Source organism: Mustelus asterias, chromosome 8 (assembly GCF_964213995.1).
Source record: "Mustelus asterias chromosome 8, sMusAst1.hap1.1, whole genome shotgun sequence".
In the NCBI taxonomy this organism is placed as follows: Eukaryota; Metazoa; Chordata; class Chondrichthyes; order Carcharhiniformes; family Triakidae; genus Mustelus; species Mustelus asterias.
In genome coordinates this window covers 99433663-99449680 of record NC_135808.1, presented here as the reverse complement: position 1 = coordinate 99449680, position 16018 = coordinate 99433663, and the positions used below count along the sequence as shown (strand labels likewise).

At 38.6% G+C, this 16018-nt stretch overlaps 2 protein-coding genes across 4 annotated transcripts in view; one reads left to right on the top strand and one right to left on the bottom strand.

Annotated features, from left to right (window-relative positions):
• Positions 1-16018, top strand: part of cc2d1b (coiled-coil and C2 domain containing 1B) — a 417139-nt gene that overhangs the window by 87808 nt on the left and 313313 nt on the right. The gene's annotated exons all lie outside the window — the stretch shown is intronic.
• The window catches only part of LOC144497383 (zinc finger FYVE domain-containing protein 9-like), a 101980-nt gene that overhangs the window by 11828 nt on the left and 74134 nt on the right, over positions 1-16018 (bottom strand). For all 3 annotated transcript variants that reach the window (XM_078218570.1, XM_078218573.1, XM_078218571.1), the window contains 7 exons: positions 10096-10272; positions 6943-7112; positions 5232-5352; positions 4171-4293; positions 1163-1318; positions 633-857; positions 469-551 (listed from right to left, as the gene is read on the bottom strand). In XM_078218570.1, the coding sequence (XP_078074696.1) occupies positions 469-551; positions 633-857; positions 1163-1318; positions 4171-4293; positions 5232-5352; positions 6943-7112; positions 10096-10272 (1055 nt within the window). The remainder of the gene's footprint in view (positions 1-468; positions 552-632; positions 858-1162; positions 1319-4170; positions 4294-5231; positions 5353-6942; positions 7113-10095; positions 10273-16018) is intronic.

Sequence of the window (16018 nt, the reverse complement as noted above, 5' to 3'; positions counted from 1 at the left end):
ATGCCCTCCCAAATTTACATCTTACGAACTTTGCATCTTACCCTTTCCAAGGAACCATGCACCACAACGGTTTCAAAGACTGGTTATATACAACGAATTAAAGTTTAAAACTCTAGAAGTGACACAGTGAACCCATGCTCCTTCCCAGCAACTGATCTGAGCACCCAGCAAATGACATCAGATTACCACCATGAGTCTGCTCGCGGAATCTTACAAATTAACAGAAAGCAAAGATATTTCTTATTTCACTAAACAGGTGCTGCATGCAGGAGGGGGTTTAACCATTACTATACATAACTGGAGCTCTACACCTATTCAATTTTTCAACATTCAAATGACCAAAGGCATTGTGATAATTTATCATAGCAAATTATTCCTATAATTTTGTACATCATAACCACTGTAACGTCATATTTTGCAAGCGAAGGAAGCCATGGGCCTTCTAGAATATGCCCATGAACAACTTACTGCAAGTAGGTTCATAATCGTATGTCCAGTCTCTCCAAACAGAGGTTTACGAAAACGCACACTGAACAACGGACACGGATAAACTGCAAAAGAAAGTATTCATCAGGAGTTGCTGCTTCAATTGTTACCTGAATTGGCTGATACATCTGCGCTCAGTTACTCACATCTATATTCTGCTCCAAGACGCAGCATAAGGCGAATGGGGAAAACCTTAGCCCAAGGAGTTTCCCATTTCTGAATTAGAATGCCAAACAGGTAAGGTGGGTTGGGAAGGACCAGGTCCTGCAAGGACTGAAAAGTAGCTGTAACATACAGGAATCCACCATGTTCTCTACTGCCAAGAAAACTCTGGGTAAAGAAGGAATGACCCAAGTCTCCCACCACATTACCTAAAAAAACAGAACAAAGTTAAGTTGCAAACAGAATCAACTGTGTAGCAATGAGAGGCAGTTGAAGTTGCACAAACAAAACAAATGCTATAAATACGAAGAGTGGAGATTTTCAATACGGAGTTATATACAGCCAGCATAATTTAAAAGGATTTCTATTACAAGAAATTGAACTACATCATGTAGTAGATTGCTGCTCTACATGGGTGATTCCTATTGGAGATCAGATATTCTCTGTAAATATCTTGGAACAAAATCCAGTTCATTACAATCAACCCAGGAGTGTCCAAGTCATTTGAATATACCTGCCAGAGCATCCTGATAAAGTTGTATGCAGTGACTGAAGATGTCCTTCGGGATGCATTTCTCATCAGGTAAACACTGCAAGAGGATGACGATCTCTGCTTGCCCCACAGCATGCATCCCCTTTGTGGTGAAGGACCAACATTTTCTGTTTACATCTGAGAAAACACATTGCATTAACTTTTTCTATTTATGATGGTAGAAGTTAAAATAATCATTTACTGCTGTTTATATAGAGTGCATTTTTAATTTTCAAAAATTGCAAACCTCTGTATCTCAGTTTTAAACTGCAGAAAGTGATTTTTAAAAAAAATTATATTGTGAGGGGCATGGACAGGGTGAAGAGTGTTAATTACTACTTAGCAAAAAATTAAACATGAGGCCAGTGACAAAGCAATCAGGACTGTATATAGCGGAATATTATTTTTCCAAAAAGATTAAGCTTACCTCAATACTTATTATTTTGTACATGTATTTTGCACATAACTAGGGCATGCAGGAATGATTGGGAACTTGGTATTATGATTTGGATAAGTTATCCTATATCCATTTGTATGCTCAACTGAATTTGACCGTAGTTGGAAAGTAAGGGTGCTGTCTTATGGGAGAAGTTGGACAGATTGAACCTATCGTAAATTACTTTGTTATGTTTTATTCTGAGAAATCTATCCATGCATTTTCACACTTATTTCCATGGTATTTTACAAAGCACATAAACCACATGTACAAAATAGCTCCAGCTCAGAGCAACAAAGATAGATGTGGGAAAAAAAAAATCAATTTTGATATTTGGAAGCTGTCAAAACGTTCTCAATTTCTAACCGGTTTGTCAGTAATACATATTCATGAATGTTGGGCAAGATTTTCATAATTGAAAGTAGAATTCAAGCTAACAGAAGGAAAACGGAAATCAGTGGTGAAAAGCGGGAACAAAGGCAGCAATAAGAATCTGTTGACTCAGGCTGGCCTTTGCATTGTCACTAAAATAATGAATTTAAACTTTATGGTCATCAGATGCAACACTAAATACAGCAAGTATCCAAATTGTAGTCCATGTTCCACATGGTGTTCCATGTTCAGTAACCAACTTTTGAAGTCCAAGCAACTCAGCCCCATTTGCACTTTAATTTTCTTATCTGTCGCCTTGACCTGTTTGAATTATTTGGGCTTGCAGCTTTGAAGGGCTACTTTTAGCATTGCTGTCACACTGACAGGCAAATATTCATTCAAAACACCTAGATTTGTTTGTATTTAGCAATTATTTAAATGGAAGGGGACTGCAGAATACTCTGGTACAGACGATCTCGGTGCCATTGTGCAGGAATCACAAAAAGTTAGCATGCAGCTACAGCAGGTAATTAGCAAGAAAAGTGGAATGTTGGCCTTTATTGCAAGAGGGATGGAGGCATTGCTACAATTGTGCAGGGCATTAATGAGACTGCATCTAGAGTGCTATGTACATTTTTAGTTTCCTTGCTCAAGGAAGGATACAATTGCATTGGAAGCAGTTCAGAGAAGGTTCACCAGATTGATTCCTGGGATGCAGGGGTTGTCTTATGGGAAAAATTGGACAGGTTGAACTTATAGTCACTGGATTATAGAAGAAGTGATAATATTTAAACATACAAAATTCTGATGGGGCTTTGACAGGGTAGACACCGAGGGGATGTTTCACCTCCTGGGGGCGCAATTGAAAAATAAGATCGTCCAGTTGACAGAGATGAGGAAGAATTTCTTCTCTCAGATAGACAAGTCATTAATCTTTAGAATTCTCTTACCAAGAGAGCCAATGGAGGTTGGATCATTGACTATATTGAAGGCTCAGTGAGACAGATTTGTAATCTACATGTACACTAATCCCACTTTCCAGCACTTGGCCTAGAACTTTGAATCTTATGACATTTCAGGTGCTCATCCATGTACTTTTTAAAGGTTGAGGTTTCCTGTCTCTATTACTCTGCCAGGCAGTGCATTCCAGATTCCCATCACCTTCTGGGTGAAAGAATGTTTCCTCAAATCCCTTCTAAACCTCCTGCTCCACGCCTTAAAATTATGACACCTCATCATTGACCTTTCAATCAAGGAGAACAGCTGTTTCCTATCTACCCTGTCCATACCTTTCATAATATCATGCACCTCAATCAGGTTCCCCCCCACCTTAGCCTTCTCTGGTCTAAAATAAACTTAAGCCCTCTTCATAGTTCAAAAGCTCCATCACAGACAACATCCTGGTGAATCTCCTCTGCACCCTCTCCAGTGCAATTACATCCTTCCTATAGTGAGGTGTTCAGAACTGCACACAGTACTCCAGCTGTGGCCTAACCAAGGTTTTGTACAGATCAAACACAACCTTTCTGCTCTTAAGATCTATGCCACAACTGATAAAGGCTAGTGTCCCATATGCTTTTTTAATGACCCTATTAATTTGTCCTGTTGCCTTCAGAGATCTGTGGACAAGCACCTCAATTCCCTCTGTTCCTTGGAACTTTCTAGTGCCCTGCTATTCATCGAGTACTCTCTTGTCCTGTTATTCCTTCCAAAGTGCACCAGCTCCTACTTTTCAGGGTTAAATTCCCTCTGCCACTGATCTGCCCATCTGACCAACCCGTTTATATCTTCCTGCAACTTAAGGCCTCTTCCTCACTATTAACTACCCTGTCAATCTTCCTGTCATCTGCAAACGTAATGATCATTCTCATCTATTTTGTTTATATACATCATGAACAATAAGGGACCTAGCACCGATCCTTGTGGTATACTACTGGACACCAGCCTCCAGTCAAACAAACAACCTTCTATCACCACCCTCTGTCTCCTACCACTAAGCCATCTTGCCAAGTTACCCTGGATCTCATGTGCTTTTTACCCCAGGATCCAGAACTTTATCTGGCTCTTTCATTTAATTAGCTTATAGTTTTAGCTTTTGATTTTAATTGAAAAGGTGATTTCCAAGGACAACAGTTGTAAACAAGATTTAATCATGCAAACAAAATAAAAATACATTACTTACAATTGACAAGTTTGACCATAACAAGCAAGTTGGCATTCAATACAAAAACTAGAGGGTCAGGGCCTCCTTCTTCCAAATGCAACATTAGAGAGATCTGTGAGGGTTGTTCCTCCACTGCATAATCTAGTGCAAGAAATACATTTACAATTTTAAATAATTTTATCAGTTCTCCCTCGTATTTCACACAATTAAACAACTTAGTAAAACAGCTTTCAATTTTCAGAGTTCAAAAACTTTTCTACCCTCCACCTGGAAAAATACATCAATCAGAACTGGGTTGGGGGGAGAACATGGAGAAAAGGAATGGAGTTGGTATTTGTGGGTTTGAAGTGGTTTTAAAGTGAAACCTTGGAAAACAAAACGTGGAACAAGGCACTGGTTCACACTTTTTCAATAAGATGAACTAGTTTAACTGGCTACAATCCATCGTTATCCCAAACACACTTGGATGCTTGCAAGCCTAAATTCTTGCCAACCTGTTTCTAAGTTCTCAAACCATTGCTCCATGAAGCATGTCCCTGTGAGGGAGAGAGTATGAACTCTATATTGGGCAACCTAAAAATCTTCCTGTTTGATTTCTTAGCAGTTTTCAGATTCTCAAACATAGCTGGATTCTTAATGCAGCTTATCTACAGAACCTCTGCAGTGCAGAAGGAAGCCACGCGGTCCATCTAGCCTGCACCGACTGGCCCCACTGCTCCCCTCAACTACTCCCTCTCCCCAGAGGTGCTCCAGCACCACTTCTTTCATCCCACCCAATCTCCCCTGAATACCTTGTATCCAGGAATATTTAGTATACAGTCTTGCCCTTTACGATACCCAAGGTAATTTGCATATAATCATAACTAGACACCAACATACAAATAATCAAGTAAACAGTGACAAAATCAACTTTAAACAGCTTAAGTCACTTGATAAGAAATGTGTTATTATTCTATTTCGATCCAAAACTCAAAAGTGAAGTTTATTGAATAATAGATTCCAATTTTTAATTTGCTCCAATCGTGATTCAAAAAGCAAGATTCAGATCAGCAAAGAGTTGCTTATATAATCTCACTTACCTCCTTTGACACCTGTGGAGATAAGTATGGGTGGGAGACCATCTTCTGGGACTAAATTAATTGAACTTCCAACGGGACTGCCAATCTGAGCTGTACTACCAGTCGATGATGTAGCCACATTCTAAAATAAAAAAAAGGGGCCAAGTTATTAACTGAGTCAAGTGACATACATTTGAAACAAGCTTACCTTTTACACTGCAAACTTTAGAAAAAGATTTTATAGGATGCCGCTCAGGTACCTGGAGAAAAAAAATTATGAAAGAAAAGCTTCCAGCATTGTGTACTGCATCTTGGACAGACATAAATAAACAAAGGAAACAATGTTAGCTTGTATAGTTTTAGTAGTAGAGGGCATCATAGCTAATTTAAGGAAAAAGACAGTTGTTTGATTTAAGTTTTCACTGGTTTCTCTTCCCCCTTCCCTAAATATTAGCTTAGCTGGATGAACGGTAACTGAATGAGAGATATCACAATTACATGTCAACTAATGACAGCTGCCTGGTTTCTATTTTAAATAAAAAACATCCTCCAATTATTACAAGACTAAAATCCAGCTTGCCAATGTGGATAATCCAACACACAATCCCCTCAAAAACAGTTTTGACAGTAAAATCTTGCCACTGGTGGATTTACCCAGTTACCCTGCAACTTGCTGTGCAAAGGCACGCATCAATCTGTTTCATATTTCTATACAATTCTATTTACATATCTATATCTCATGTATAAATATGCATACATACTAGATATGGAGTATTTTCTGCAGATACCTGGCTATGAGTTTGTACAAATAGTCATACGAATGAGCTGTTTCCTTTATAAATTGTAGCAGCTAAACTACAAATGCTAAGAACTTGCTGCTATTCTATAAATAGTGCGAGAGATCCCCATCCACCTGAACCAGCAAATGGTGCTTTGGCTTAATATCACAGTTAAGGATGATAATTATACACAGCAAAAATCTTCTTGATGAGGAAAAAAACACAAGTTCAGCATATGACAGATACCTGGATGACAATCATAGAATTGTGCCTCAGTAGTAACCAGAGGCCTAACCACCTTGGGGTCACAAAGTAACAGTAACTCAAGGAGACTGACATAATGAAGACTCTCATCTGCTAAATTATTTCAGGCTAATCCAAACAGAATGGCAAACCAAGTGAAATGCTCTCTAATGTTACTTGAAGAATTCCACTAGCTCAGTAACTGAATGGATGTTGTTTGGATTGATAACCATTTAGTCAATATCTGCTGAACTGGCACCAGTGGCTATGTTCTACATGACAATGCCCAGATTTGCAGTCACCAATATTTGACTGTTGTAATAAAATAAGATAGTTTTAAAGATGTATATATTTAAACCTTGGTTTCTTTTCCAGAAACACTTGGAACAGATAAACTCCAGCTCTGCTGTTGTGCTAGTTACCATAGAGCACTACCATAACCCATTATTCTCCACCATGAATGGATTAAAATTTCAAATCAGGGAAGTTTTCCATAAAATTTGCATTTACAGATCACACCCAATCAAAAAGTCAATGCAGCATCAAATGGCCAATTTATCAGTAAGCACACCAGCCATGACATTCAAGGATTATGATAAGTAAATGTCCTTTTTTGAAGAATAAAATCAGGTCAAAATTATTTTTTCCGTACATAACAGAAATTAATACAGCATCATTTCTAAACTGGCATTTTTAAATAAGACTCTTACCTCAGAAGCTGTAGATTTAGTTGCAACATCTTTTCCAGGATCATGTGATACTGCCAAAGGCACTGTTGGAGATGGTCCACTTGCTGACAGTTTCGCTGCATCTGCAACTTCTCCATTAGGTAGGATTCCATCAGCAAACCAAACACGCCGTTGCTCCTTTGGTTGAGTCACTAAACAAACATTGGTCAAAATTAAGGCCAATTAAACTAATATTCCTTGATACAAGCCAAAACATGCTTGCATCCTTAGTGTATATTTTGCCACTTACAAGATCTAACTGTTCCACATCTTGTGGATCGTGGCACCCAAGTCAATCCAGTATACAAGATGACAACATGGTTTTGAATCCCCCCTCCCCACCCAAAACAAAGACCATGGGGGAATTTTCCCATCCAGCCTGCCATGGGGGTGGGGGGTAGGCTTACCACGCAAAGGTCCACAGAAATTCTCGCCCCAAATTTTGCACATACTTTGTGTATAGTGCAGAAGGAGGCCATTCGGCCCATCGAGTCTGCATCAACTCAGCATCTTACCCACCCACCCATCACTCCCCCAGTAACCCTTAATCCACCATACCTCCACAATTGGGACACTACGGGGCAATTTAGCAAGGCCAATCCACCTAACCTGCACATCTTTGGACTGTGGGAGGAAACCAGAACACCCAGAGAAAAGCCGTGCAGACACGGGGAGAACATGCAAACTCCATGTAGAAAGTCACCCAAGGCCAGAATTGAACCCGGGTTCCTGGCGCTGTGAGGCAGCAGTGCCGACAACTCACATTAGTAACTGGTCTCACTATTTTACCCCACAAATGGATAATTTATCTACCAGTAGGGTACACAGGGGTACATGGGGGCAAGACACATTCATACAATATTTGGTGTACAATTCGACCCCCCATCTTTGGAGTGCTTGTGAAACTTCAATGGCCGACTTACACGTCCACATACTCGGTATTTAAACAAACATCCAAGGACTGAACAACACTTGTAAAGCCGCCGGGAATAATTGCCGCACCAGTGTTGATCAATCTTAAATCATGGACCATAGCATCGACAAGCTGGGATTTGAACATGTCCCAGGCCAACACTCACACTATTTGGGTCTATTTTTTCTTTTTACAACCACCTTCATCCATCCAGCTTTTATGAACATTAATGACACATTTCTAAAATTTCTCTTTGGGCAGTGTTCAGCCAACAGACGCTGTGAAACTTTTGTTTTTAGGCAGAATTCTACATTGAATCTTTCATGAATCTTGTGCACCACCCGGCACTAGCCTTGAACTCTGGAGTACCATTTTCCTTCATTTCTCTACAGAGTCAGACGGTTCTAATATAACAATCTACTGGTGCTTGCAAACATATTTTTGCCACTTTTTTTCTCCAGATGAGGCCATTTGCTCAGTCTTCCTCTGCTGCCATATTTATTCTTCAGCGTCTTTTCTAGTTTTTTCTCCAGTCTCTAATTATTTTCTTTGAAACAGTAAACTCTCTTGCTGCTGTACAATTAGCCTTCTCAGCAAATGCTTTCATTCTAAATTGAACCGTGTACATTCTTTCTTGAAGATATCATGATTGAACAGGTGGTACATAGTAGTCTCATTCATTGGCTGGAGTTGTCTCATTGGCGAGAAGATTGCTGCTAGAATTGGCAGAGGGAAAACCTAATGGTTCTTGCACGTGCCTTTAGATGAACCATAATCATTACAGGCAAATAATTAATAATCAAAATAAGGTTTGATCCATTGTATTTTGAGGTGCAAATCATAGAATCCCTACAGTGCAGAAGGAGGCCATTCGGCCTAACAAGTCTGCACCGACTACAATCCCACCCCAGGACCTATTCCTGTAATCCCACATATTTACCCTACTAATCCCCCTGACACTAGGGTCAATTTAGCTTGGCCAATCAACCTAACCCACATATCTTTGGACTATGGGAGGAAACGGGAGCACCTGGAGAAAACCGACGCAGACACGAGGAGAATGTGTGAAGTCCACACAGGTAGTGACCCAAGGCCGGAATTGAACCTGGGTCTCTGGTACCGTGAGATAGCAGTGCTAACCACTGTGTCGCAGTAAAATGAACAATCTTAAATTCAGTTCCTAATGGGTATAGGCAGACAGTCTATAACTTGGTTAAAAACAAGGAATTCATTCAGAAGTGTGACAAGAATTACTAGCATCAGAAAATAAATGTTCACCCTAGTTCAATAGCATAAGCTTTCTTAAATTACAGAGAATGCACATTTTAGGGCAGCAAAAGAACTTTATCTAAATCTGGTTGTGCCATATAATTGATGGTTACCAAAATGAAAACATATATGTGCCGCAACATCGCTCCTCACCAAAATATATCACTTAACAAGACTGAACTCACTCAAATCAGTCACTTCATGCATTTTCCTTACAGAATTGTTATCCAGATTATACTCTATATTTAAACAATTAAAAAATATCTTTCAAATCTATAAAAAGAACTAGGTAACCTAAATACTATCTGGCCTAATAATATAATATAGAATTCAATTTGAGAAGACCTCAGTAACTCAACTGAACTTCTAGTTATTCATGGTGTTCAATATTCCAACTCTCCACTGAGAATTTCACCAAATAAAAAATCATAAATACACTCACTAACAAAATGTTCACTAAATTGATGAAGTATCCTTTAACAAAAACACTATGTGCACAATTTATGTATAGTTGCATTGGAAAGAAAGGATTTGGACTTGGCATACAACTGGTTATAAATTATGGATCAGCACCATAATGTATTTTGTACAGGCAATTACTCATCCTACACATTCTTTGTGTTGAAAACACTTTTTTTCACTGCAAGTGAAAGGTGTTAAAAACTGCAGAAAGAAAATCACTTTTTATTTAAAACTTAAATGCAATTTGAATAGGACCATGAAGGTCAAATAGAATTGCAAATAGGAACTTTATTTAGGAATGTAAAAAAAAATAAAGTAACTTCTCCCTCTTCTTGCAAAGGAAGAACATACTTTGCTGAAATATCAGAACATTTTCAAAAATTGAAATAGCTGCTGATTTAAGGACCTACAAAAGCATGCCAATCATGTTGAAAGTCAATTGTCAGCTCACATTTTGCATAACACACACTTCAGTACAAAATCAACATTACCTTCTGTGCCTGGGTGTTTCAGAACTCCCACAGGTACCATAACTGTGGGTGGTGGAGAACTCAGCGCCCCTGAGGCCTGAGCTTGTTGCAGTGGTGGAATAGTAGAACAATACTCAGCAGGATTGTTGGGATTTGGGCTTGAAGCCGAGGCAGTAAACATATTCTCCCAGGCTTGAGCTGCAAGAAGCAAATCATAAAGTTAAACAAAAAAATCTGTAGTTAATATGGTTTTAAAGCACAAGTTTTTTAAAAATCCCAAATTTATTTCACAAGACAAAAAGATACCTTGTGAAAGTAATTGTGATTTAAATATATCAATTGAAATGGAAACAAGCAAATTTATGAGCTTCAATCAGACATTCAGATCCCATTAAATCACTTTCTGCACTAATGCCATTAGGTGCACCAACATCTAAGATCTCAAATTTCTGAATGTTTAAAATGGATATTTGTAGTTTAAAAATTAAGTGATAAATAAGTCTTGAGCTCTTAAGCCAATAAACACAGTTGTCATCTTGGAAGCAGCAGTTCGAACTTCTTCTAGTTTCAATTGTTGATCTGAACCTGCCAATTCGTTTCTCACTCTGCAGGTGCTGTCTGACCTGCCGGGCATTTCCAACTTTCAGGTTTTTATTTTAGATTTCCAGCATCAACAGTATCTTGCTTTTGTACAAACAGTCTTGACATTCCCAGTAACCCCAAGACAGACATTTTGTACAATGTTAATCCCTTAAATATTATAGCATCGCATCTAAAGGAATTCAGATTTGATGTTATATTGACGATGCAAAGTTAGAATATTTAAATATTAATATCAATAAATACACATAACCACCAATCTTTCAGATGCTCTGCTGTTAAAATGGTCACCAATAATCATTCAGCCTATTCCTGTCCACTTCTTGGCACCGAAACCCTAAGGACCATAGAGACCCTACAGTGCAGGAGGTGACCATTCAGCCTATCGAGTCTGCACCAACAACAATCCCACCTGGGCCCTATCCCTGTAACCCCACATATGTACCCCGCTAATCCCTCCAACCTACGCATCCCGGGATATTAAGGGGCAATCCAGCGTGGCCAATGCAGCTAACCCACACATCTTTGGACTGTGGGAGGAAACCGATGCAGACAGGGGGGAGAACATGCAAACTCCACACAGACAGTGACCCAAGCTGGAAATCGAACTCAGGTCCCTGGAGCTGTGAGGCAGCAGTGCTAACAACTGCGCCACCATGCCGCCTCTAATAGTTAGGAGCACCAGCTGACAAAAGCTTGATAAAAAGATAACTTAAGACCATCCCAAAAAAGGATAGAGAGGCAAGAAGCAGGGAATTCCAGATCTGGGCTTAGACAGCTGAAAGCACGGCCACTAAAGGTGGAACAATTAAAATAAGTAGATATCCTCAAACTGGGAGCCAATTTTCCCCAGACTGGTATGTCTTATAGAATACAATATAATCTTCCATGGTGGGATTTGATCCTGGGTCCACATTGCATTACCCTGGGTCTTTAGATTGCTAGCCCAGTGGCAATACACTACACCACTATCTTCCCCAGAGTGTGTCTTGTTAGCACAGCATCCACTTAACTGCTGCTTTCACCTTTCAACTAAAATAACAACCTCAGTCTCCAATTCACTGTCTGGGAACTATGCATGGTATTTCCACACTCCCCCAACCATCCCACCAGCACCTTATTCCCCCCATCAACTCCAACATATAAGCAACAGAGAATCCAGGCGATCCAAAATCAACAAACATGTAAAATTTATGGAGAGACAAAGAACAAAACAAGAGAGGGTTTTTCAACAAATACCTGCTCCTCTTTCAAGCGTTTTTATGAAAGGGTTATTACAATTTAAGTGTGTAAAATACTAGGGGGCATGCACTTAAGACGAGAGGGGAAAGTTCAAATAAGATGTATGGGGCAAGTCTTTTTTTACACAGAGTGGCAAGTGTCTGGAACATGCTGCCAAGGGTGGTGATGGAGGCAGATACAAAATGCGCATTTAAGGGGCTTTTAGATAAGCACATGAATATGTTAGGAATAGAGGGATATGGACCAAAAGCAGGCAGAAGGGATTAGTTTAATTTGGCGTCATGTTCGGCACAACACCGTGGGCCAAAAGAGTCTGTTCCTGTGCTGTACTGTTCAAGTCGGTCTTAACTGTTTCTTAATATTAATTTAAGAGAGTACATCTGAGGTTTGGATAGGAGCCAAAAGAAAACCAAGTTAGAGGAAAAAAATACAAATATGAGATTCACTAAATGTTGCCAGTAGTCTCATGATACCAAGTGTTTCTATAAATATTGCAATTTAAAAATATTTTTCAATTCAGCAACTTTCCAGTTAGCATTTGGAAAGATTACAAATCCGATTGGCATGTCACATTTTCCAGAAATTGTTTTTTAAAATCAGTGTGAACCTTTCTCATTACGAGCCAATTCCCATTCAAACATTACTTAGCTTTCGTTCAAAAGTTGCCTTCTGGAGTTAAGAGTTCGACCATAAATTAAATTCCATTTAATGCTCCAAACAACAGGTGGCACAGTGGCTGACTCATGTAACATTCAACTAGAACATTTAAAGTAGTGACGATTAACATATTAATAAGACAAAACTTTTCATAACTAAAGTATAATCTGCAAAAATAGATCTGCTCGCCAGATTTAGTTTGCAGCCCATTTTTCATAAATCTTTCCTAAGAGCATGCCTCTTTATGGAATAAAATTTAAAACAATTAAATCTAGTGTACAGACATCGATACAAGATCCAAACTGCTCAGGAAAAAGAAGTTCAGCCAAAAATGAAAAAAAATTGATACAAAAATTGTATTTTTATTTGTAATGGTTTTGTAAGTCATTCTAGAGACCTCTTAAATTACCAGTATATTTAAACGTACGTGTACTTAATTGATAGGTAAAAACTGCAATATCCACCAAATAACCTTCGTGGGCAGTAGTTGGAAATCTATAAAGGCATTTCAGCAGAATAAAGTTGAAATTCTTAAGTTGTTTAACTTTTGACATCAGATATTTTGCATCATATAATTTACACTCTTATTCGAAGCAGGTTAATAATGTTGAAATATTCATGGATGAAATTGAAAGATTTAGAGGTGCTTGTAGACAACTTCCAGCATGCCTTGCCTGATCATTGCAGAACAGCAAACAGAATGCTCTACTGCCGAAGAAACAGTACCATAAATCATGCATAAGTTGACTGAATATTGATCAGCACGACTGGAGGAGCCATAAAACACATCCCAACAGTCGAAGGATGGGGTTGAGATAACTGCCAGGTTTAGGGCTTTAACTTGTGAAAGTAGATGATTGAGACAGAATCGCAGAGGTGTATTAGAACGCGCACGCACACACACGTATATATATATATATATAATATATATATATTAATTGAAAAGAGAAATCCATACTATTTCAAGTCAAAATGTGACAGAAGTATAAGGAGGCAAACATTTAAAAAGCCAAACTTAAGGATGTTAGTGCAAAATTCTTCAGCCAACGATTGGTCAATCCAAGAAAAGATTACAAGGCAGGATAGAAGAAACAAAACATTCAACTCCAGGGAGCAAATGCATATATGGTGATCAGAAGGGCAGAAACAACTAGGTTCTGGCTGAATAGAGTTTCTCTCAGACATAACTAGTAAAATTCATTTTTTAAAGTTTGTTTTGCTAACATAAAATATAAGCAAAGTTACTTCAGCCATCACAACCTTTTCTTCATTTAATGTACAAATTGATTGATTTTGAAAATCCAACCAGTTGCTTTATGTAAGTAAGTCTATAATCCAAGTGCACAGAAACTAAGAACATCTTCAAATAATTTTCCCCCCCCCCTACCTCCACCAAACTACCATCTTGGTCAGATCTTGTCCACAATAGTTTTATTGTCTAGCTATAGGACATAGAATGAATGCATTAGTTCAAAGACTGAGTATCAATATCCTCATTCATATTTGCAAGTTGAATTGCTTTTAGGCTTACTGTGGAACTGAATCTCTATCAAGTGAGCTTGTCAGCTTCTATTCTTTTATCATCAGCTATCAGTTACTTAAAACACTGAGTGACTTCATGACACTGGAACAGTACGAGTATTCATCTACAGCACAAACAACTAATAAAATGCTCAGCTTTTGCTTCATTCTGGGACTTAGGGTATCTCACACGAATCACTAGTCTCCTAATGTTAAATTTTCTTGTAGCATGTTAAGTTAATATCAATTTAAATCACATTTGAGAAGATTTTGGAAGGCTGCCATAAAAACAGGTTCTTGAACTGGCCTTACTATGTGTTTATACAAAGTCATGATGTGGAGATGCCAGCGTTGGACTGGGGTAAACAGTCAGAAGTCTCACAACACCAGGTTAAAGTTCTGAACACCCACTTACCTGACGAAGGAGCAGCGCTCTGAAAGCTAGTGGCTTTTGCTACCAAATAAACCTGTTGGACTTTAACCTGGTGATGTGAGACTTCTTACTGTTTATACAAAGTACCATAATCTGGGTTTATTGCACACCAACAAATGCATATCAAGCAGAGCACCACCCTTTGTCGGGCAGCATGTTCAGTGCAGGCTTGGCAGGCCGAAGGGCCTGTTCCTGTGCTGTAATTTTCTTTATTTATATTGCTGATTCGCAATGAGTAAGCGCCAGCTATGGGTTTCTGTATGGAGTAGATAGTCACAAGTTTCAACTAATTACAATATGCTAACACTGAATTGAGTTTGAAATTAAATGCATCCTCAAAATGGATACGGTTGAATTTAGGACTAATTTGGAACACAGAAATTACACCATGACTCAAAAAAAATCAAGTCTTGGATCGTATCCAACCTTTCAATAAGGGGACAGTGTAGAATATACCGTATTCACTGTGAAGGAGACTGCACATGAACAATGGGGAAAGAAAACAGACCAGGTAATTGCTTTGCGGAACACTACCATTCAGCCTGCAAGCATGATCCCAAACTTCGGATCACCTGGCATTTTAAATTTCCTGCACCATTCTCATTCAGTGCACTCTATTTGCTGAATCTTACACTGTTCCATTGGAGTTCAATGTCAATCGATAAACAGCATCCCGCATCTATAACTGCTTAAAATCTTTTACATCTTTTTTTAAAACTTCAATAAAAGGTATGAAACATTAACTTTGTTCCTCACTCACAAATGCTGCCTGGCATGCTGGGCATTTTGCATCTTTATTTCAGATTTCCAGCACCTATGCTATTATGGTTCTTTTTAAGAAGAAATGGTCTCTTACATAAGCACATTTCCATGATATGTCCACAGGCTACATGATTCATGTTTGTGAAAAGTATTGTGGAGTAAAGTGAGAAAAAAAAAAGATACTCATCTTGAATACATTTGAGCTGCATCCCTTTTTAAAAATATATGGGTGAGCCAGTGTTACCCCAGGTAAGGCAAATTTCACAATTGTGCTTGTGTATTTTTCTTAGAAACACTACACAGATGCTAACCTTTGGAATTCTTTGAAGCTTCCTGAACAAAAGCTAAAAGTTTCAAGGGTTAAATGAGGACCAGTTGCCTAAAATTGGCTTCTATTCCTTGGAGTTTAAAAGGTTGACAAGGATTCTAATCAAGCTGCTTATTATTGATAAAAGGACTGTGCAAGTTCCTCATCCTCAAATACCTTCCAACTCCCTTTTAAAATTATTTATGGAATTAACTTCTATCATCTGCTCAGGTGAAGCATTCCAGACCCTAACAAATCAATGAAAAGAATTCTCTCTCTAGATCTCTTCCTAATTATTTTGATTCTACAATCGCTAGTTATTGACCTATTCAGAATCCCTACACTGTAGAAAGAATGCCATTCGCCCCATCAAGTTTGCACTGACCCTCCATTCATGTAACCCCATGCATTTACCATGGCTA